Consider the following 25,080-nt stretch of genomic DNA (forward strand, 5'->3'; position numbering starts at 1 on the left):
AGGCTCCAGGCTCTGAGCTGTCAACACAGCCCAACATGGGGCTCAAACCCATGAACTATGAGATCATGACCTGAGCCAAAGTCAGACACTTAACCAACTCAGCCACCCCTAATTTTATTAGATGCTACAATGATTACGGCGCTCGGAGTGAGATTTGGTTTCTAATAGAATCATCTCAGGAGCCCTGGATTTTATTGCAAAATTTGTTTTGTTTCATTGAGTGCCATCTGGTGGTCTTTCCCTAACTAGGGTAAATGACTGGTTACTACATGGTTCACTAAAACCTCAAGAATGTTCGCCGTGGGGCACCTGGGTGGCTTAGTTGGTTAGGCGTCTGACTCCAGCTCAGGTCATGATCTCGAGGTTCATGAGTTTGAGTCCTGCCTTCGTATCTGTGCTGACCCATCAGAGCCTGGAGCCTGCTTCAGATTCTGTGTCTCCCTCTCTCTCTGCCTCTCTCCTGCTTGTGTGTGCGCGTGCTCGCGCTCTCTCTCTCTCTCTCTCCCCCTCTCCTCTCTTTCTCTCAAAAATAAATAAAAACATTTAAAAAATGAAAAAAGAATTTTCACTGGGTGAAAACCAGTATTTTGTCTAATAAGTAATTAGAACATCAAATTATAATTTATTCTTTAAAATTTGAGTCAATTTTCTAGCTTATACTACTAGAGATAAATTATATTTAGAAAATGTACATTTAGCAAAGTATTTCTATAATTTGGTATTATGTATCTATTGTAGAAATACCAAATTTTCAGTTAGTATGTCTTGGAAACAAGTTTGGATTGTCGCAGATTATATGCTGAAAATAATTCCACATGTAGGTGATGGAAAGAAAATGGAAGAGAAAAAAAATAAGTTTATTTTATTTATTAATGTTTATTTATTTATTTTGAGAGAGAGACAGAGCAAGTGGGAGAGGCAGAGAGAGAGGGAGAGAGAATCCCAGGCAGGCTCTGCACTGTCAGCATGGAGTCTGATATGGGGCTTGAACTCACAAACTGTGAGATCATGACCTGAGCCGAAACCAAGAGCTGGGTGCTTAACCAACACCCAGGCGCCCCCAAAATCTAAGTTTAAATAAAAGAATTTAATGTCTACTTAATCTGAACTATTTTGATACTTGCTTTGGAAATATATTTTTAAGCTAAGTTAAGATTCAGAAATGTGTGTGAAAAGTACATTCAGTTTAGAAGTCATACTTTTTTTGAGGCTGTTTATGTCATCTTTTGGTAACTATCCAAGGTTAAAAGAGGAAGTAGATTATATTTTATTAAGGGTAATAAAATTAATACAGTATAGGATTTTAGGTGGCTAAAGATCTATTTTAAAGGAGTTAAACAGAAGATAAAGGTTAGCTCTCAAGATGTGATCTAGAATTGGTTAGTTTTGAATTAAAGGGAAAGAAATTTCTTTTAATCTTGTAAACTGAGTAGACATACCCATGTAATACCTGAGGAGTATTAATGTGAAACTTAAAAGTTAAATGTTAAACTTTTAAAAAATTTAAAGTTAAAAGTTAAATGTGAAACTTTTAATGCTATCTACTTGAATTTTTATGAATTTCAGATGTTTGCCTATGAACTTCAGAGCAGAAGATTTAGCTAGTGGTATTCTCCGAGAACGTGTCAAAGTGGGTGCAAGCTTGGCTGATGTTGATCCAATGAACATTGATAAATCAGTAAGTTTTGTAAATGTTTTTCTAGAAGTAACTTTAAAAAAAAAATTAAGGTTGTTCCTTGTTTCTAAGGCAACACATAATAAAAATAAAAACCCAGATATCATCATTATTAGTGTTTTGATGTATGTGTTTTGGAACCTAGCACTCTGGTCACAGGTGATACTTAAGTCCCCCCCGCCCCCCCGTATCAGTGATACTGGCGTATATAATAAAAATGGGTAGGAAATGAGGCTGACAAATATGGCAAGGCCCATAAACCATGATATGTAGTAGGGTATTGTTGAAGCTGCTTAGATTTCATGATCAGATTTACATTTTAGATGGAGCACTCTGATTCTGATGTAGTTAATGAAAGGAAGCAAGGCTGGCATTAGGGAGACTGGTCTGGAGATAGTTGTAACATAGTAATTTGGAGTAATGGTCATGGTAGGGTAATGATGGAAAGAAGTAGATGGATTTGACAGAATTCAGGAGAGAATTTGGTTTGATGGAATTGGGTGAATTTATTGCTTTTGGGGAATGAAGGAGAGAAACAAGTTGAATGTATGACCTAGGTTTCTGGCTTAAGTGACTGGGTGGGATCTACTCTCTGATGTAGGGAACATTAGAGAAAATGTTTAGAGGGGTTACGATGATTTAGTTAGTTGTAGACATGTTTAGGTGTCCATGGCACATCACAAATGGAAGTAACTTGTAGGAAATTAGGTAGGTTTGGCCTTAAGGAGAACTATATGGGCTAGAAATTCAGATATGGGTGTCAAATATAAAGATAGTTGAGATCACTATGCGAAGTGGGTTATAGTACCCAGGGAAAGTTTGAAAAGAAAGGCAAGATTTAGAGGATGTCATAGATATTTACTGTTACTAGAATCTTTCTAGGGAGTGTATTTTGGAATAGGTTACTGCCCAACTAAGATCATATTTGATTTTTTTTTGTTCCCGTAAACGTTTCTATATGACATAATTTAACTGATTCTCATATGACAAGCTTAAGTTACCAATGGAGTTGTGTATATATTTGAAAATGAAATGTTATCTCTTCTCAATCTGAAGTCATAGGGGAAAATATTTTATTTAAATATTTATTTTAACTAGGACTTTAGAGTATTGAATTCCCAGTCTCATATCTACTAGTGTACATTCTCAGAGGACCTTACTTAATATTCTTTGCTTATTTTGTTGACCAGCACCTTACTCTCTTGAATCAGTTAACTTTAGATGTCTCTGCCATTTATTTACAGTAGTATTTTTTAAAATTTGATATCATATACAAATACGGTTTTTCTTATTTAAACTCTGTGTTTATTTTTCTAGATTACTTAAGTTTTTTTTTATCATAGTAACATTTCATTTTGAAACATTTTCAAGTACTGTAACAGAATAAAGATACAGGGGGAGGCGGTTACTGTTAACATTTTGGCAGTATTTCCTTCAAGCACTTTTTTCTGTACAATATTTTACTCTACAAAGTCTTTTAGGTATTTAAACTGTTATGGACGGGAGGAATAATCTCTCTTGTTTCTTTTTTTTAAAAAAAATTTTTTTTTTTAACGTTTATTTATTTTTGAGAAAGAGAGAGACAGAGCATGAACAGGGGAGGGTCAGAGAGAGGGAGACACAGAATCTGAAACAGGCTCCAGGCTCTGAGCCGTCAGCACAGAGCCCGACGCGGGGCTCGAACCCACAGACCGCGAGATCATGACCTGAGCCGAAGTCGGCCGCTTAACCGACTGAGCCACCCAGGCGCCCCTAATCTCTCTTGTTTCTTATGGTAGGTCAGTGTTTCTTAAATCACTTTTTCATTGTTGTCTCCTAAGGAGAGAAATTAAATTTCTATCTAGATAAATTAATATTAAAGAATAAGACACGGGGTGCCTGGGTGGCTCAGTTGGTTAAGCATCCAACTCTTGGTTTTGGCTCAGGTCATGAACTTACAGTTTGTGAGTTCGAGCCCCACATTGGGCTCCGCACATAGCCTGCTTGGGATTCTCTCTCCCTCTCTCCCTGTCTGTCCCCGACTTGTTCTCTCTCAAAATAAGTAAATAAATTTAAATTTAAAGAAATTAAAAAAAAATGGGGTACCTGAGTGACTCAGTCGGTTAAGTGTCTGACATCAATTGAGGTCATGATCTCACGGTTTGTGGATTCAAACCCTGTGTCTGGGTCTGTGCTGACAGCTCAGAGCCTGGAGCCTACTTCAGATTCTGTGTCTCCCTCTCTCTCTGCCCTTCCCCCATTCACACTCTGTCTCTCTGTCTCTCTGTCTCAAAAATAAAATAAAAACATGAAAAAAAATTTTTTTTAATTAAAAAAAAATTAAGACTTGGGGGCACCTGGGTGGGTCCGTAGGTTGAATGTCTGACTCTTGACTCTGGCTCAGGTCATGATCCCAGGGTTGTGGGATCGAGCCCACGTTGGGATCTGTGCTAAGTGTGGGGACTGCTTAGGAAATTCTCTCTCTCCCTCTCTCTGCCCTCTCCCCTACTTACATGGGCTCTCTCTCTTTAAAAAAAAAAAAAAAAGAGTAAGACTTGGCTTTATAAAGTTGAGCTTTGGAGGGTCTCAAACCATTGTAGTAGCTAAGATGTTTTTCACTCTACTTCTAAATCAGTTTTTGCTCCCTTAGGGACAGTATTGCCTTTGCTGGCAATGCATGTGATAGATGGTATTTTGAAAGGCATTTAAATTATTAGAGTATAAATACAATTTATCATCTCCTCTAGATACCCATTAAAGTGTTAGATTGGACATTAATCTTGTCCTTAGTTACTAGGAGATTAAAGAATGGTAGCTTTATTTAGCTGAACTGAAATGTAAACTTGAATTTTACTGCTGACTTTATTTTTCTGCACTCCAGAAGTGTAATTTTTTGAACTTTATGTTCAACAGTTCCTGCTGAAGGCATGTATTTCTGAATCATAAGACAATCTCATAAATTAAAAAAAATCTTTAGTAGTTAAAATTATTTTATATTGAACTTTTTCCCTTCTTCCCAAGGTGCGGTTTGATAGTATAGGTGGATTGAGCCATCATATTCATGCACTGAAAGAAATGGTAGTATTCCCACTTCTATATCCAGAAATCTTTGAGAAATTTAAGATTCAGCCTCCAAGGTAAGTAATGTCCTAGATGTTTATTATTGTTATTACTGTTAATTTATCAAATTTCAGTTAGTAAATGATTATAAATATAAATATTTCATATGTATTGATTTGATGTGTTCTAGCAATGAGAATTAGGAATGAAATTTTATTAATTAGGGTTCAAAGGCTGTGGTAGTAAGTGTATCCTTGAAGTTTACATTTCAGCATTTAAATGTCGGGTATAAGATCTAAATCTCTGCGCAGGCCTTGAATATACAAGTGGATTGCCCAAATGGATTTTCCATAATTTGGCCTCCAGATAGCATAGAGTTTGATGCTGTATGTTGTTTAGTCTTTGGAAACACAATTTCAGTTAAGTGTATATGTGACTTGATGCTGGTAGTTTTGAAATGGTAAGCTTTTTTTTTTTTTTTTTTTTTTTGATATCCATTTTTATGATCAGATTTTGTTTGATCATGAGATACGTAGCTAGGTAGCTATTAGAAAAGGCTGAGAACTTAAGGGAAGTTGGGAGAATAAAATACTCAAGATATACATGTAGACCATTACATTTTCCATCTGTTTCAGGATGTAGAAAATCTTATTAAAGAGTCATCTTCTGTTTGAGCAGATTAAAACTGTGGCTTATAATTCTACAGTGGCTTTTTAAAATCAAAAGCAATGTATTGTTTTTTGTAGGATATAAGTTGAATTTTGAAAATAATTATTACTTTTCCCAAAGTCCTTAAAGTAGCATGGCTGTGGGAGAAACTGAAATAAAATGGAGAGAGAAGCAGAAAGTGTTACAAGTAGAGAGTAATTTTACTTCTTAGGGATGAACAATTTTGTATATTCTTTATAAGCTTGTTTTATACATATATGTGTATATTAAGTTTAAATTTTGCCTTTATTCACATATAAACATTTAATATAAATAAAATTATTTAGTAATGCTTTTATATAACTTTTTTCACTCTACAGTGTATTCTAGACACCTTCCCATATCAGTAATGTGTATATTATTCTTTTTGATATTTTAGTAGTATTTTGTTTTATAGATATAACAGTATATTATTTATTCCTTATTATTTTTCTAAGTTTTATTTATTTAAGTGTTCTCTACACCCAGTACGGGGCTTGAACTCATAAGCTGAAGCTCAAGAGTCATGCACTTCTCAAACTGAGCCATCTGTGCCTTATTAATAGCATTTAGATTTTTTTTAGTTTTTCACAAATTAGAATTGATCCTTTTTTGAACATTCATTTAAAATCTGTATTCATAATATTTTGAGTATTTATGATGCATTCTAAGATGTGAAATTTCTGGGTCATTGGGAAGACACATTTAAAATTTTGGTTTATCTTGCTAAATGGCTCTCTTCTCTGATTTGCCTACCAAGGTTTGGTCGTTGAGAACATCCTTGAATACTCTCAGCAAAGTGAAATTTGTCTATATACTACAAAGAGCTTTCTCAATATCTAAGAATTGTCATATATTCATTAATAAATTCTATGGGAGGTGCATCCTTGTGTATTGGTTATTAGTGGTGGCAGTAACATTACCTTATTCCTATTGATTCTTTTTTCCTCTAGGGGCTGTTTGTTTTATGGCCCTCCTGGCACAGGTAAAACCTTGGTTGCCAGAGCATTAGCTAATGAGTGCAGTCAGGGAGACAAAAAGGTGGCTTTTTTTATGCGAAAAGGAGCAGACTGTCTGAGCAAGTGGGTTGGTGAATCTGAACGGCAACTTAGGCTTCTTTTTGATCAGGTAAGTGAAATCACCTAATATGAAAATATTTTCTTTAAAATAGAGTATTTAGGGGACGCCTGGGTGACTCAGTTGGTTAAGCGTCTGACTTCAGCTCAGGTCGTGATCTCACGGCTCGTGAGTTCGAGTTCCATTTCGGGCTGACAGCTCGGAGCCTGGAGCCTGCTTCAGATTCTGTGTCCATCTTTCTCTGCCCTTCCCCTGCTCGTGTGCTGTCCCCCGCCCCCCTCCAAATATAAATAAACATTCAACAAAAATTTTTTTAAATAGAATATTGAGTGCATTTAGTCTGTAAATATAAACTGTTCACAAGGAGGCATATTTCTAGTAAGTATGTTTAGTTTAGGTTCAGTAATCTGAATTTGTAAACTTTAGATGTATTTAACAGCAGTTTTACTAGTACTAATTTAATGATGTGATGATTCACAAGATATTTATTAAGGTGGCTACTAAGCATATAATACCACGTTAGATGCTTTTGAAAACCCTGGGTATAATTTCATATATCATGAAGTTATAGTCTAATTGAGGAAATGGAACAAGCATAGAAATCTTACAGGGTAGTACATTATTTTCATAAGCTATAAAATATGATGCTGGAAGAATTCTGTAATGAATGCTTTAAAAAGGCAGGGTTAGGTGGGGCGCCTGGGTGGCTCAGTCAGTTAAGCATCAGACTTCAGCTCAGGTCATGATCTCACAGTCCGTGGGTTGGAGCCCTGTGTCAGGCTCTGTGCTGACAGCTCAGAGCCTGGAGCCTGCTTCAGATTCTGTGTCTCCCTCTCTCTCTGCCCCTCCCCTCCCCTGCTCATACTCTGTCTCTCTCTCTGTCTCTCTCTCTCAAGAATAAATAAACATTAAAAAAAATTTTTTTTAAAAAGGCAGGGTTAGGTGACTGAATATCATGTAGGCAGTCTTTTTTTTTTTTTTATCACTGTAACTTTAAAAGTATTATTTCCTCATACTTAATAAAACTTAGTCCTGATATAAATTCACTTTTGGTTATTGGAACTAGTGAAGGAAGTCATTCATATTTGACAATGCAGCTTCTATTTCATAACATCTAAGGAAATTACATGAAATTAAAAGAAAGCTTTCGACAAGCAATTTTCAAGCTGCCATTACTTGAGTTGATGTGTTTCAAAGTCTTTTGTAATTGGTAAAGCACTTCAAATATTACTTTTAGTTACTATGAAAAAGTGCCATGTTCTAGATAATGTGAGTAGAAAGGGATATAGTAAAATTTTTGCCTTCACGGTGTTTAGTGTCTATTGGGAAGTTCAACATGCAGTTGGTCTCCTTTAAGAGTATGTATGGGGGTGCCTGGGTGGCTCAGTCGGTTAAGCATCTGGCTTCGGCTCAGGTCATGATCTCGCAATTCATGGGTTCAAGCCCCGTGTCGGGCTCTATGCTGTGCTGACAGCTCGGAGCCTGGAACCTGCTTCGGATTCTGTGTGTCCCCTTCTCTCTCCCCCTCCCCTGCTCATGGTCTGTCTCTCTCTATCTCTCAAGAATAAATAAACTTAAAAAAAAAAACAGTATGCATGTAGTTAAAATTTTTATGTTATGTGTATTATACTGCAACAAAGCTGTTTAAAATTAAAAAAATATTTTTTTTAATGTTTATTTTTGAGAGAGAGAGAGAGAGAGAATGAGTGAGAATGAGTGGAGGAGGGGCAGAGAGAGGGAGACATAGACTCTGAAGCAGGCTCCGGGCTCCGAGCTGTCAGCACAGAGCCCAAAGTGGGGCTCGAATCCACGAACAGTGAGATCATGACCTGAGCTGAAGTCAGACATTTAACCGACTGAACCACTCAGGGGCCCCTAAGAATTTTTTTTCAGCAAAGCTTTAATTTATTTTGAGAGAGAGTGCGTGGGGAGGGGCAGAGTGACAGGAAGAGAGAAAATCCCAAGCAGGCCATGCGCTGTCAGTGCAGAGCTTGATGCAGGGCTTACAAACCTTGAGATCATGACCTGAGCCGAAATCAGTAGTCGAAATCAAGAGTCTAATGCTTAACTTCCTGAGCCACCCATGCACCCTCATTATTGTCTATTTATTTATTTATTTACTTATTTATTTTTATAATTTGTTTTAATGTTTATTTATTTTTGAAAGACAGAAACAGAGTACAAGTGGGGTGAGGGCAGACAGAGAGAGAGGCAGACACAGAATGCAAAGCAGGCTCTAGGCTCTGAACAGTCAGCACAGAGCCTGACGTGGGGCTCAAACTCACAAACCATGAGATCATGACCTGAGCCGAAGTTGGATGCTTAACCAGCTGAACCACCCAAGTGCCCTTCATTATTGTCTTTTTAATTGAAAGAGTCCACATTCCTACATTGACGTGATCTATGCACTAAATGAAATGATGGCGGTATTATATATTGGCCAAGAGTTTGTTTGGTCTTAGGTGTCAGAAAAATGACTAAGGTCTGACTTTATATTTAGTATGCAACTTGAAATAAATGAAAACATCTGATTTTAGTTGCCTCTTTTATAAAACAGAGGAAAAAATACTAATCTCACTGGACTACTGTGCGATTTCACAGAAAAGAAGTACATAAAGTGCTTGTCACAGTGAAGGGCACAAGATATACTGTACTTTGATATTGTAATTCTGCGAGGCTGTAGTTCTGAAAAACAGCTGTGTGTTTCATGTATATAAAAGTGCTGATCAAATCTTTGTTCTTTCTCTCGCTTCAAATACACTTATTTATTTATTTAAGTGATCGATTTACCCAGTGTGGGGCTTGAACTCACAACCCAGAGACCCAAAAGTCGCATCTTCTACCGACTGAGCCAGCGGGTTCCCATATTCTTTTTCTCTCAGTATATAATTCTGGTTTTACAAACTTTTTTCTCCTAAAACCTGTTTTGTGATTGAAATGCCCTTCATTTTAAATTATTAGAAAACACTGGAGGTTTAATGCATATCAACCAGGGAGAGATGTGAAATTTGTATCTGGTTTTTAGAAGGTTGTCCTTCCTGTGAACTAAGAATTTGCTGTAAGTAACTTGGAAACATACATAAACTGTATATGAGTAAATTATACAATATAAAGACTTAACATTTGTAATCTAATATTTATATTAAATCAAATTAGGTTGCTGCTACATTTAAGATTTAAGTGAAAAATGACAACTGTGAAAGTAATGGAAGAAAACTCATGATTTGTTCCTAATATCAGAGTAGGGAGAGTTTTAACTATCAAAGAACAGATTCCCTATATACATTTTATTTTTAGATTCTGCATTGCAACAAAATATCATAAGCAAAACCAAAAGATAAATGGTACCCCTTGCAGAAAAATATTTGCATTTCCTTTCACAGAGAGAAGTCTTAATTTTTAAAATGAATGGCTCCTAGAAATCAGTAAGCAAAAGAACAATGATCCAATAGAAAAATTGGCAAAGATCTGACCAGAACTTTCATTAAAAAAAGCAGTACAAATGGCTCTTAGAGATATGAAAGTGCTCATTTTTATTGAGAGTAGAAATAAAAATCAAAATGAACTGAGATATTTTTTATTCTAAAAAAATCAAGTTTGATAATACATTTTTGGTGAGGATTCTTAAATATTGGTGGTGATCAGTGGAAGGCAATTTGAAAATAACTAACTATATTAGAAATGACGTTTGCCTTTTGAACCACTTTTAGAATTTATTATATTTATGTGTTTATGTCTATATTTATATAAAAGGCCAAATGTTTATTCAGGCATTATTGATAATAGGAAAAGATTGAAAATAGCCTAGGGCCACCTGGGTGGCTCAGTAGGTTAAGCATCCAACTCTTGATTGCTGCTCAGGTCATGATCTCATGGTTCATGAGTTTGAGCCTTGTATCAGCCCCACATCTGCACTGTCAGTGCAGAGCCTGCTTGGCACGCGCGCTCTCTCTCTCTCTCTCTCTCTCTCTCTCTCTCTCTCTGTCTCTGTCTCTCTCTGCCCCTTTCCTGCTTATGCTTACTCTCTCTCTCAAAAATAAATAATTAAAAACTTAAAAATAAAACAAAATAGCCTACATGTCCACACATAGGAGACTAGTTTAATTATGGCACACCATACAGTGGGGCATTTTGTAGCTGTTAATAAAGAATGAGGCAGATCATTGTGCACTTATATGGAAGCTAATTAAAATATATTGCTCAGGGGTGTCTGGGTGGTTCAGTCTGTTGAGCATCCAACTCTTGACTTGGTCTCAGGTCGTGATCCCAGGGTCTTGGGCTCCAGCCCTGAGTCAAGCTCTGTACTGAGTATGGAGCTTGCTTGAGATTTGTCCTCTCCCTCTCCCCCTTTCTGCCCCTCTCTGCCCCTCTCCCACATGTCCACGCTCTCTTTCTCTCTCTCTCAAATAAAAAAAATAATGAAAATATATATAGTTACATAAAATAGACTGTGTTATTTGGTAAAGCAATGTGAATACTTTGTTTAAAATGCATTAAATAAAATAGTATGTTTAAAATATTTGTGTACATATATAAATGACACACACAGAAGGGTAAACAAACTGGGAACAGTAGTTGTCTACTGGGAGAGGCCTTGTGGTTGGAGACTGGGTGGTAAGGAGTTTTCATTTTTATTCTTTCTTAATTACTGCATGTTGTAGCATTTGCTTATCTATTAAGAAAATACAATACTTAAATGTAAAAAATGAGAACTATAAATAACACTTGTTTTCTTTTTATACTAGGCATATTTGATGAGACCTTCTATAATATTTTTTGATGAAATAGATGGATTAGCTCCAGTTCGCTCCAGCAGACAAGATCAGATCCATAGGTAATTTTTCTTAATCAGATTATGTTGGATTCTTTTCAGTCACTGACACAGTAGTTAGCTTTAGCCTTTGGATAAGTGCTAGGAGGCTTACAAAAATGTGAACTGTGTCCTTGAGGAAGACTCCTTTGACTTAGCTCAAGGGTGAGCAAACTGTAACCTGTGGGCCACTTCTAGCCTTTTGCCTGTTTCTGTAAAGTTTTATTGGAACATAACCATGCTTGTACCTTTCACATGGCTACTTCTGTGCTACAAGAGAAGAATTGAATGAGTAGTTGTGAGAGAAAGATTGTATGGCTTGCAAAGTTTACATACATTTAGTTTCATGCCTTTTATAGAAAAAGTTGCCTAATCTTGAAATTTTAATCTGTGTCATGTATACTAATATTTTGTTCTTTTCCATTTCTGAGTAGTCATCCTTAGTTAGGAAGGGAGGGAGGAACTAAGTGAGGGAGGGAGGGAAAGTATGTATATGTACCACAATTTATTTATTTGTTAATCCATCTGAGGGAGATTTAGTTCACTTCTGTTTTTGGCTGTTATGATAATGCTACTATGAACATTTGCATACACATTTTCGTGTGCACATTTGTTATGATTTCTGTTGAGTAAATACCTGAGAGAGGAATGGCTGGGTCCTATGGTAAGTGTATGTTTAAATTGGCATGGTTTTCCAAGTTTGTTATATTTTATGTTCTTACCTGTAATGTATGAGAACTTGGGTTGCTCCTCATCCTTGCCAACATTTGGTTTTGCTGTTCTTGTTAACTTTATCCATTCTAGTGGATTTATTTTGAGAGAAAGAGAGAGAGAGAAAGTGAGAGAGACAGACAGAACACAGGTGTGCAAGGGAGTGGGGGAGGGGGAGAGAGAGAGAGAATCTCAAGCATCCTGACCTGTGGCTTGATCTCCCAAACTGAGAGCCCATGACCTGAGGTGAAATCTAGAGTTGGACACTTAACCAAGGAGCCACCCAGCCACCCCATAGCTTCCCTTATTATTAACATCTTTCACTAGTGGGTACATTTGTTACAATTGAGGAACATACAGTAACACATCATAAACAAAACCCATAGATTTACCTTAGGGTTCACCGTTGGTATTGCACATTTTATGAATTTGAACAAAAGTATAGTGACATGTATACATCATTATCATGTCATACAGAGTATTTTCATGGCCCTAAAAATCCTATATATGTATGTTCTACCACTCACCTCCCCTTGCCCTTGGTAACATAGACTTTTTTTTTTTAACTGTCTTTATTTATAGTTTTGCCTTTTCTAGAATGCTATATAGTAGGAGTCATACAGTATATAATCTTTTCCAGATTAGCTTCTTTCACTTAGCAATATGCACTTAAGATTCCTTCATGACTTTTCTTGGGTTTTGTTTTGTTTGTTTTGGGTTTGATTTTATTTTTTCCCCAGATTATTAAAATGGAAGCTTAGAGTTTTTTTGATTGAAACTAATTCTTTTCTAATATAGGCATTGAAAATTGTAAGTTTTCTTTTAAACACTGTTTAGCTGCATCCCACATTTTTTGATCTCTTGTATATTCACTGTCATATACTTCAAAATAATTTCTAATGTCATTTTTTCTGACACAATGATTAGTAGTGTGTTTAGTTTACAAATTGTAGGTTTTTTCTTGATTATCTTATTATTTCTTTCTAATTTAAGTTTATTGTGATAAATTTTTTTTACTGAATTTTTTTTGGTCTAATTATTCTTATTTGTTGATTTATTTATTTTTGAGAGAGAGAGAGAGAGAGAGAGAGCGCTCATGAGGGGCAGAGAGAGGGAGAGAGAGAGAATCCCAAGCAGGCTCCGTGCTATCAGTACAGAGCTTCACACAGGGCTTGAACCCACAAATCATGAGATTGTGACCTGAGCTAAAATCAAGAGTCAGATGCTTCACCGACTGAGCTACTCAGTTGCCCAACTTTTCATTTTTAAATCTGTTTTCATCTATGTTCAGTGTAGACTTCTCATGCTTTTTGTTCAGGACATTTCTTCTATTAATTTACTATAAACTTTTCTGTGTCTTTATATTTACAGTGTTTTTTAAATAGATAATGTGTAGTTGGGTGTTTCTGTAATCTGACACTCTCTTGATTTATTTTGATGATATAGTCTGTAAATGTTTCTGTAATTACCTGTTCGGATTGGAGGACAACCTTGTTTTCTATTTGTGTCTGTTGTTTTCCTTTTCTATTTCTCCTTTCTTGCCTTAAAAATTTTTTTTTAATGTTTATTTATATTTGAGAGAGACAGCGAGCGAGTGGGGCAGGGGCAGAGAGATGGAGACACAGAATCCGAAGCAGGCTTCAGGCTCTGAGCTATCAGCACAGAGCCCGATGTGGGTTTTGAACCCACGAACCGTGAGATTATGACTTGAACTGAAGTCTGATGCTTAACTGATTGAGCCACCCAGGCACTCCTCCTTTCTTGCCTTTTTAAAAAGAATTTTTTGAATATATTTTAGAATCTCCTTTTTATTTTCCTGTTGATTTTCAGTTTTTTTATTATAATTTTTAAGTTTATTTTGAGAGACAGAATGTGAGCAGGGGAGGGGCAGAGAGGGACGGAGAGAGAGAATCCCAAGCAGGCTCCACACCATCAGCACAGAGCCCTATGCAGGGTCCGAGCTCACGAAACCATGAGATCATGACCTGAGCTGAAACCAAGAGTCAGATACTTAACTGACTGAGCCACCGAGGTGCCTCCACTGTTGATTTTTTAAAAGCTGTTTTATTGAGATATAATTGACATACAAAATGTTTATGCAGTGTAAAGAGTACATTTGACATATTTTAACATATGTATATATCTATGAAACTGTAACTATAATCCAGGTAATGAATATGCTCACTTCCTCCAAAACAGGCTTTTTACATTTCATATAACTATTCAAAAAATTTTTTTTGTTTAACGTTTATTTATATTTGAGAGACAGAGCATGAGTGGGGAAGGGGCAGAGAGAGAAGGAGACACAGAATCTGAAGCAGCCTTCAGGCTCTGAGCTGTCAGCACAGAGCCTGATGCGGGGCTTGAACCCATGAACTGTGGGATCATGACCAGGCCGAAGTTGGATGCTTACCGACTGAGCCACCCAGGCACCCCCATATGACTATTGATAAAGTTAAATTTATCATCTTGATGATTGTTAGCTATTTGTCCATCTGTTCTTTGTTCTGTTTTTTCCTTTTTGTTCTTTCTTCCTTCAATTAATTGAATATTTTTTTTAACGTTTATTTATTTTGAGAGAGTGCGTGTGCTTGTGAGTGGCGGAGGGGCAGAGATTGAGGAGAGAGAGAATCCCAGGTATGCTCTGTGCTGTCAGCTCAGAGCCAGAGGCTCAATCCCACGAACTGTGAGATCAAGACCCAAGCCAAAATCAAGTATCGGGTGCTTAACCGACTGAGCCACCAAGGCACCCCTGAATATTTTTTTTATGCTTCCATTTTACTTCTTTTGTTAGCTTGTTACATTTTATTATTTTCATGGTGACTTTAAGGTTTACAGTATATGTCTTTACTTTGTCATCATCTACCTTCAAGTGACAACATGCCATTTCACATATGGTAGAAGACCTTAAAATAGTATGCTTGCATTTCTGCTTTCCTGTGCTATTGCTGTCATACTTTTTTTCCCACTACACATCCTTTTGAAGAGATTTAAATAATAATCCTAATAACCATCATCATCCTTAAAGATTCATTGATGTAGTTACCTTCCTGATGTTCCTTGTTTTGTAGCTATCTCTGTTTCCATGTGTTATAATTCTTTCTGCCTACATTAAAAAAAATTTTTTTTAACGTTTATCTGTTTTTGAGACAGAGAGAGACAGAGCATGAATGGGGGAGGGTCAGAGAGAAGGAGACACAGAATCTGAAACAGGCTCCAGGCTCTGAGTTGTCAGCACAGAGCCCAACGTGGGGCTCGAACTCACAGACCGCGAGATCATGACCTGAGCTGAAGTCGGCCACTTAACCGACTGAGCCACCCAGGCAGTTTTTTTAAAAATTTTTACATGTTAATTGATTTTTGAGAGAGAGTATGAGCGGGGGGTGGGGGGACAGAGAGAGAGGGTGACACAAAATCTCAGAAGCAGGCACCAGGCTGTGAGCTGTCAACACAGAGCCCGGTGTGGGGCTTGAACTGAACTCACAAGCCATGAGGTCATGACCTGAGATGAAGTTGGACGCTTAACCAACTGAGCCACCCAGGTGCCCCTGTCTCTGTTTCTTACAGAGTAGGTCTGCAGGACATAAATTGTTTCACCTTTTCCATGTCTGAAAAAGTTAACTTTTTTTAAGAAAGCAGTTCTATTTAGTTTTATTTTACATATCAGTTCACTGATATATAAATATCAATATTTAGTTTATCAATAAAACTGTAACAGTTTTTTTTAAGACTTCTTTTTTAAGTAATCTCCACATCCAGGATGGGGCTTGAACTCACAACCCTGAGATCAAGAGTCGCTCACTACTGACTGAGCCAGCCAGGTGCCCCATAACAGTTTTATATATTTTATATATAATATATATACATATATATTATATATATATGTGTGTATATATATATATATTACATTTTTTACATATATATTACATTTTTTATATATTTCATTTCAAGTATAAAATGCAGTGATTTTTTAAAGCGGCTTTTTAAGTTCATTTATTTTGAGAGAGGGAGAGAGCACGAGAAGGGGAGGGGCAGAGAGAGAGGGGCGGGAGAATCCTAAGCAGGCCCCATGCTCAGCATGGAGCGATATGTGGGGCTCGATCCCATGACCACAAGATCATGACCTGAGCTGAAATCAAGAGTCAGTTGGATGCTTAACTGAGCCTCTCAGGCACCCCTAAAATGCATCATTTAAAATGATTTTAAAAATAACTATACCAAGTGGTACAACATTAGAATAAAGCAATTTTAGAACATTTTTCTTCCCTCTGTAAGATCCACCATGTCCATTTGTAGTAAATCCTTGTTTTCCCCTCCAGCCAACCAGTAATCTAATCTCTGTCTCTATAAAATTGCCTCTTGTGAACATTTCATGTGAATGGGATCACACAGTATGTGGTCTCTTATGTCTCGTTTCTTTCAGTGAGTATGATGGTTTAGTGGAGCATCCATGATTTGCCATGTGTTGCTGTTTTTTTCCTTTTTTTTGCTGAGTAGTACCCATTGTATGGATAAGGCACACATTAGATATGTATTTAGATTGTTTCCAATTTGGGCTGTTATGAATAATGCTGCTGTGAACATTCATATGTAAGTCTTTGTGTTCACATATATTTTCATCTCTTTTGGGTAGATACCTAGGAGTGGAATTGCTGGGCTGTGTATCTTTTTCCTCTAACTGCTTTTAATGGTTGTTTTCTGCTTTATTGCTTGTTTTGTGCAGTTTGTTTAATGATATTACTTGGTAGCGTTTTCTCCATTTATTTTTTTTCTCATTCTTGAATTGAGCTCCTGACATATGTGAGCTTCTAGTTTTCATCATAGTTTTAATGTTTTTGGCCATTATTTCTTAAAATATTTATCTGTCTCCCTTGTTTTTGTCTTTCCTGTCCTTGTGGTCCTCCAGTTATAAGTTGCTTGATCTTGTCTCACAGTTCACTGATGATAAGTTAATTTTGACTTTTTAAAAAAAATTTTATTTTTTAACTAATCACCACTCCCAACATGGGGCTCCATCTCAACAATCCTGAGATCAAGAGTCGCATGCTTTACCTACTGAGCCGGCCAAGCACCCCTAAGTGTGCTTTAAACTATCTCTTCAGTGTTTCATTTTGGGAAGTTGCTTTGCTCTTTTAGTCAACTAATTTTTTAAAGTGTTTAATCTGTTCTTTGTCTGGTGCATTATATTTTTCATCTTACATATTTTTATTTTGATCTCTACAGGTTCTGTGTGGGTCTGTTTTGTATCTTCTGTAGAAAAATATAAGAAACTTTTCAACATTTGGAATGTCTTTATAATGACTACTTTAATGTCCTTATCTGCCAATTCTAACATCTTAGTTTGGGGTTGATTTTATTTGATTAATTTTTATTATACACTGTATTTTCTGGCAATTTTATTGGATGCCAGACATAAATTTTGCCTTGTTGAGTCCTAGGTAGGATATTATAAATAAATATTCTTGAGTTTTTTGAGGGGACACCGTTAACTTACTTGAAAACAGTTTGATTCTTTTGAATCGTGCTTTTAAGAGTTGTTATGTGGATCTGGAGGAGTCTTCAGTGTAGCTAACTATTCCCCACTAATGAAGGAGGGTCCTTGTGTGTATTACACACAATGACCTGTGAATCATGAGGTTTACCAATCTGGCTTCTGGGAACTGGCAATACTCCTGGTTCTTTGTGAGTATAAAATACTGTTACTTCTAGTCGGGAAAAATACTGTTTTTTCCCGAAGCTGTGAGTGATTTCTTCACATGCGTGCAATATTTAGCTGAAGTCTGGAGAGGCCCTGTGGCTATTTCTTAAGTTTTCTTTCTGTGCAGTGGTTTCTTCTCTGGTACTCTTTTTGGTGAACTCTAAGTCCTCTTGGGGTCCTTGGAATCTCAGCTTTGTCTCTTCTACTTACTGAGTCAGTCAGCTGATTCCCACCAGGATTCTATGTCCCCTACATTACAGCCTAGAAGTAGAAAGCCATTAGTTGGATCATTCTTCCTGTGCTTTATAATATGTGGTTTTTCTCTTGCTGCTTTGAATATTTGCTCTATAGCTTCGGTTTTTAACAGCTTAGTGGTGTTATGCCTCTCAGTATGGGCTTTGTGTTTACTCTTATTTGTGGTTATCATGTGTCTGCTAATTTGTCTTTTTTTCAATCTTTTTGTCCCTTCATCTTGTGTAATTTTTATTCATCTCTCTTCAGTCAGTCATTACTTTTTCCTTTGTCATGTCCATTTTGCTGTTTCGTCCAGCCAACACATTTTTTTTTTCAGAAATTATTTTTCAATTGTAGAACTTACATTTAATTATTTTTCATTATTTATATTTTTCTAGTATGATTTTCACGCATTTAAACATATTTTGTTTTACTTCATCGAGGTTAGTGATCGTTGCTTTAAAATCCTTTTGTGTTAGCTTCTTCAGCATCTGGTTTCATCTCACTGTTAGGCCTGCTTGATTTTCTTTTCTCATTGGTTCTTCATTTGTTGGGCAATTTGGATTGCATCCTGGATATTATTAATGTTAGTTTATGAAGGCTTTGGATTTTATTATTTTCCTTTTATGCATAATATTTCCTTTGTTTTATAGATGATTTTCTGTTTTAGGCTTGAACTACAGAGCTGGCAGCTTTGGCCTCCTTTCAAATGTTTTATCTGTGGCTGGTTTCTTTGCCCTCTGCCTTTGTTTGTTAGGGGTCATTTAGAGATGTGGGCAAATAGAGTTTGGAGATGTCTTCACCTGCTCTTGCTCTTGTGGGATCTCCCACACTCTTTTCTGAACTCTCAGGTTGGAAAGCTAAGGGGTTTCCCTACATCATCTTCCTCACCTGCCTCACTATACTTAGCCCTGTGCTGAAAGCCAGAGAGAGGGGGGAGCTTGCTCTCTGTATGTTCTCCTTTTCTCCAAGTGACCATGAACTTCCAACAGAGCCTCTGTATCTCTGTTTACTCACCAGTTCCTTCAAGTATATGTTTATGTATTACTATGTACAGGTTTTATAGTTATTTTCTGAAGTAGAGTAAGGGATCATCTGGCAAAGTCTTCATCCATCAAACTTGGAAGGGGAACCTTTGAGATCCAAGTATGCAGGTTTTAAGTTCTAGAGTAATTACTAATAGAAACATAATTTCTAAACTGTTAGTAAGGGGGAATAGAATAACAAAAATATCAATCCAGATGGAATGAAGAAGGCGAGGGGAATCATAGAACTAGTGTGAGAAACAGCACAACATGTAATTGTAGGTTTAAACCCAATTATATAAAAAATGACGTGAAATGTAAAGGGACTAAATGTTCTTTATATTATTAAACATTTTTTTTTAAATGTTTATTTATTTTTGAGAGAGAGACAGAGTGTGGGGAAGGGGCAGAGAGAAGAAGAAGACACAGAATCTGAAGCAGGCTCTAGGCTCTGAGCTGTCAGTGCAGAGCCCGATGCAGGACTTGAACCCATGAACTGTGAGATCGTGACCTGAGCTGAAGTCGGACGCTTAACTGACTGAGCTGCCCAGGTGCCCTAAATGTTCATTATAAAAGACAAATTTGTCAGACTGGGGAAGACCAAAATTTGATGACATTTTGTTTATAAGAGACATATCTATGTGTAAAAAAAGATATAGAAAGATTCCAAGTAAAATTGTGGGGAAAGGCATGCAAAACCTCAGTTATGAATATTCATAGCAGTGTTATTCATAATAGCCAAAACATGGAAATAACCCGTATGTCCATCAACTGCTGGATGGATATATAAAACGTGTTATATCCATACAATGGAATATTATTCCACTTTGAAGAGGAATGGGTGTATCCTGTATAGGTAGATGTAACATGAATGAACCTCAAACACTTAATGCTAAGTGAAGTAATTCATACATAAGAGGTTACATGTTATATGGTTTTATTCATATAAAATGTCCATAATAGTCATTTAGTAACAATTTAGAATTTGTAATTCCCTAATGACTGTGTTTCCAAATTGTATAAAACAAAAATTGACAGATCTGCAGAGTCCAATTGACAGTCATTGTGAGAGATATGTGCCTCTGAGTAGTTAAAAGACCAAATGAGGAAAAAAAAATATGTCAATGCCCTATAGATTATTTGAACAACCTTATTTTATTATCTAGTGGGGATACTTACCTGAGACAAATATAGAATGAACACTGTTTTCAAACATACACAGGATTTATAAAAATTGATCATATATTGTGTCTTAAATCATAACTAACTTTCAAAGTTTAGTGATATACAGAATATAAGAAACAAATAACAAAAAGATATAAGAGAATTTTGTTTGCTGTTAAGAGCTGTTACTCTAATTCAGTGTTACTAGTAAACAAAAAATAGCAAACAATATGAACTTGAAACAAAGACGTATAGATATCAACAAATCAAAAGTTGCTTCTTTGTAAAAACTAATAAAATTAACAAACCTCTGGCATGATTGGTCAGGACAAAAAGGAGACCTTGATACGCAATATTAGGAATGCAAAATGTGATGTGTCAGATTCTTTAAGCATTAAAGGTTAAGAGGATAAAGGCATGAACTTAAGAGGTAAATGTGTAAAACTTTTAGGAACAAACCTATGGGAAAATCTTCATGACTTGTTTATGAATGTTCATAGCTGTTTTGATAATAGTCCCAAATTAGGAACAATCCACATGGCCATCAACATGTGACTCAGTAAACAAATGTTGGCACATCCATATAATGGAATATTGCTTAGCCATAAAAAGGAAGAAACTATTAGTAAACCAACAGTATGGTGAATCTCAAAATAATTATGCTCAGTGAAAGAATCCGGAAAAAAAAGTATTTAGTGTGCGATCCCATACATATAAAATTTTAGAGAATGCAAGCTAATCTGTAAGTAAGAACACAGATCAGTTGTTGCCTGGGTATTGGATAGAAGTCAAGGAAGGGCTGTAGGGATGGATTACAAAGGGACATGAGGAAGAGCATAATGGGTAGATTACTTATTTTGAGAGTGATGGTAGTTTCACAAGTGTGTATTTACTTCAAAACTTACCCAATTGTATACTTTAAGTATGTTCAGTGTATTGTATGTCAAATATATCTTCAAAAGACTTAATTAAAAAGAAAAACTTATGTAGAATAGTATGAGAAAGTTAATTGGAACCCAGTTTCACTTGTGAACATGGATATAAAACTCCTAAAGAAAATAGTAACGTGACTTCTAGGAAGCTTTAAGAAGGATAATAATACATCATGACCAAATTGATTGTATTTAACATGTACAAGGTTTGTTTAACATGAGAGAAATCAATTAAGGTAAATTAATCACATTATCATATTAGTGAAAAATCATATGGTCATCTCAATAGATGTGTAGGAAATGGATGAAATTTAATATTTATTTTTGATAAGATCATTCATCTTAGAGAATGAAGAATATAAGGTATCTATAAGAACCTATAACAAACATACTTAATGTTGAAAGATGAAAACTTTTAATATGAGGTATTATAAGCATGGCTGCAGTGAACAATTCTGATGAACAGTGTACATAGATCCCAGTTAGTGTAGTCTGGCAAGAAAAAACAATACAAAGGTGTGTGTATTGAAGAGGAGTAAACAATAGTGTTGTCATTGTAGGTGATATAATTACGCATGTGGAAATTCCAAAGCTGTCTCTAGATAACTTCTTTTTTAAAAAAATTTTTAAACTTTTATTCATTTTTGAGAGACAGAGAGAGACAGCATGAGTGGGGGACGGGCAGAGAGAGAGGGAGACGCAGAATCCGAAGCAGGCTCCAGGTTCTGAGCTGTTAGCACAGAGCCCAATGTGGGACTTGAAGTCACGGACCATGAGATCATGATCCAAGCTGAAGTCAGACGCTTAACTGACTGAGCCACCCAGGCACCCCTAGATAACTTCTTAAGTATAGTAATGAGCATCTTGCAACGTTAAACCAATCATTATAGAGAATTTTGTTTTTCTGTGTACCAGTTTTCTGTATAAAAATGCAAAATTACTATTTATAAACTCACTTAGAATAGAAGATACCGGGAATAAATTAAGTTCCATGTATAGTTTTGGGGGGAAGAATAAAACTTGGTTCAGAAACATTAAAGGAAAATAAAATAAATAGAGAGAAATACCATTACATAAGTTGGAAGACTGGATATTTAAAAGTTGTTTGTTCTTCCATATTTATCAATAGATTCAGTATAATCCTGTTCAGAATCAACTTTTTTGGGGCGGAACTTGACAAAATGATTCTGGAATTTGTATGGAAATAAAAAGGACTAAGAATAGTGAAGACTTTTGTGGAAGAACAAGGTGGGAGTATTTGCTCTACTGGTTATTAAGGCCTTTTAGGATTAAGATGATTTGATGTTGGTAGAAGTCTTGATAAAATAGACTGATGGAAAAGAGCCAGAGCCATATATAAATCTACACATATATAGATGCTTGATTTATAATAAAAGAGACAGTGCAATACTATTGGGAAAGGATGACCTTTTCAATAAATAATGTTGGGAGAATTGGGTATCTGGTGAAAAAATTGGATCCCTCTTCATACCATACAAAACAATTCCAGTTCATTTTATTTAGATCCATATTTAAATTACACAAATGCTTTTAGAAGATAATGTAGGAGAAGGGTTAGGGCTGGCAGGTAGGCCTCAAATATAGTATAAAGTAGTTTGGACTTTATTTTGAACGTAATAGGGGTTACTAGAGGATTTTGATCCAAGGGCTGGTCATTTAATTTTTTTTTTTTTTAAAGAAGACAACTGTTGGTAGAATCTAAGCTAAGTTATAATTCTGTTTCTGGCCATGTTTAAGACTTTGTCTTCTGAAAATCCGTGTAGAAAACACTTAAAAATGTTGATAAATCTTAAACACTTGACATGCCTATCTGTGATTGGAATGTGCTAAGGAAAAATTTGAGGTAATAAATATGAACTTAGGCTTCAGGATGCTTATTGCACTCTTTATATCTGAAGTGAAACACTTAGGTCATTAATTTTCTCTTATTTAATTAGAAAAGAACAAGCACAGGGTGCCTGGGTAGGTCTTATTGTCAAGACTGGATAGTGGGTGGAGACCAGGGATGCTGTTAAACATTGCATAATGCACAGGGCATTCTTTCAGAATAAAGAATTATCCAGTCTAGGGGCCCCTGGGTGGCTCAGTAGGTTAAGTGTCTGACTTCAGCTCAGGTCATAATCTCAGGGTTTGTGAGTTCGAGTCCCACATCGGGCTCTGTGCTGACAGCCCAGAGCCTTGAGCCTGCTTCGGAGTCTGTGTCTCCCTCCCTTTCTGCCCCTCTCTTGTTCAGGCTCTGTCTCTCTCTGAAAAATAAATAAACATTAAAAAAAGAAAAAAAAGAAAAGAACAAGCACAAATTCTCTATATGCATGTACACTGGATCTCTAGCATTTTGGTTCCATTTATAGTTTTGAGAAACATTTAGAACAGTTTATTTGGGGGTGAGAATGATTTCTTTAACATGTTGAGCATATTGGAGAAGTTATTTCTGGCAGGTATTAGCAGTAAGAGTAAAGGATATAAATGAGAACAGTTGGGAAACACTAGGAAGACCTTTGTTACTAGAACTGATTTTTGTTATAATTAGACATGTAACAAACTTATTCAGAAATGTTTAAGTCATAGTTTCAAAAACTACTCTAAAATATGCACAAGATTATTTTGAGTTGAACTTAGTTAAAATCGTTGCCATTGTAAAGAAATTGTCTGAAAGGATAATAGTAATGCACGTGTAATTCTTTCTTTTTAATGTTAATTCATTTATTTTTGAGGGAGAGAGAGCACAAGCAAGGGAGGGGCGAGAGAGAGAGAGAGAGAGAGGGAGAGGGAGAGAAAGAGAGAGAGAGAGACACACACACACAGAATCCGAGCTGTTTGCTCTGAGCTGTCAGCACAGAGCCCAACCCGAGGCTCGAACCCATGAACTGCAAGATCATGACCTGAGCAGAAGTCAGACACTTAACTGACTGAGCCACCCAGGCACCTCTAATGCACATGTAATTCTATAGGAACTCTAAACATCATATAAATTGTCAGATATGACCCCTCCCTTCAGATTGCTATATATTAAAACAGACTTTTAGATTTTTTTTGAGATTTTTATATTTATTTTAATTAACTAATTTTTAGTAATCTCTATACCCATTTTAGGGCTCAAACTCATGACCCCTAAGATGAAGAGTCACATCCTCTACTAACTGAGCCAACCAGGCACCCCTGTATTTCTTTTTAAAAACAGCTTTATTGAGATAGTGTTCATATATCATACAGTCCAGTCACTTAAACCACGTTCAGTAGCTTTCAATATATTTCTAGAGTTGTGTAACTGTCACCGTAACTAATTTTAGAACATTTTCATCTTCCCAGAAAGAAAGAAACCTTTTAATCTTTACCCATAACTGTCCAATCTCCTCTTCATCCCCCACTAAACTCTAAGCAACCACTAATATACTTTGTATTTCTGTAGATTTGCCTATTGGATATTTCATATAAATGGAATCATACAATATGGGGACTTTTGTGACTGGCTGTTTTCAGTTAACTCAGTGTTGTCAAGGTTCATCTGTATCATAGCATCTATCAGTCCTTCATTTGTTTTTATTGACAAATTCTATTGTATTGATACACCACATTTATTTATCTGTTGATGGGCATTTGAGTTATTTCTGCCTCTTAGTTATTATGAATACTGCTGTGAACATTTTTGTACAAGTTTTTTTTAGACATTGCTGGATCATATGATCACTCTATGTTTAATAGTTGAGGGAACTGTCAGACTTTTCAAAGGAGGCACACCATTTTACATTTCCATCAAGCACTGTGTGAATGTTCCAATTTCTCCCCATCCTTGCCAACATTTACTATTATCTGTCTTTTTTATTATAATCATGCTGGGGGGTTCAAAGTGGTACCTCATTTGGTTTTGATTTGCATGTCCCCAATGATGGGCCCTTTGTATATCTTCTGTGGAGAAATGTCTATTTAAATCTTTTGACTTAAAAAAAAGTTTTTTTAAAGTTTATTTATTTTGAGAGAGAGAGAGAGAGAGATTGAGAGCACAAGTG

The 25,080-nt window shown here is 36.1% G+C and overlaps 1 protein-coding gene across 2 annotated transcripts in view; it reads left to right on the forward strand.

Moving 5' to 3' along the window:
• Window positions 1-25,080, forward strand: part of ATAD2B (ATPase family AAA domain containing 2B) — a 162,654-nt gene that overhangs the window by 57,313 nt on the left and 80,261 nt on the right. For both annotated transcript variants that reach the window (XM_027033279.2, XM_027033280.2), the window contains exons 10-13: window positions 1,567-1,678; window positions 4,676-4,791; window positions 6,355-6,529; window positions 11,224-11,312. In XM_027033279.2, coding sequence (XP_026889080.1) covers window positions 1,567-1,678; window positions 4,676-4,791; window positions 6,355-6,529; window positions 11,224-11,312 — 492 coding nt within the window. The remainder of the gene's footprint in view (window positions 1-1,566; window positions 1,679-4,675; window positions 4,792-6,354; window positions 6,530-11,223; window positions 11,313-25,080) is intronic.

This window comes from Acinonyx jubatus, chromosome A3, assembly GCF_027475565.1.
Source record: "Acinonyx jubatus isolate Ajub_Pintada_27869175 chromosome A3, VMU_Ajub_asm_v1.0, whole genome shotgun sequence".
NCBI classification, from domain to species: domain Eukaryota; kingdom Metazoa; phylum Chordata; class Mammalia; order Carnivora; family Felidae; genus Acinonyx; species Acinonyx jubatus.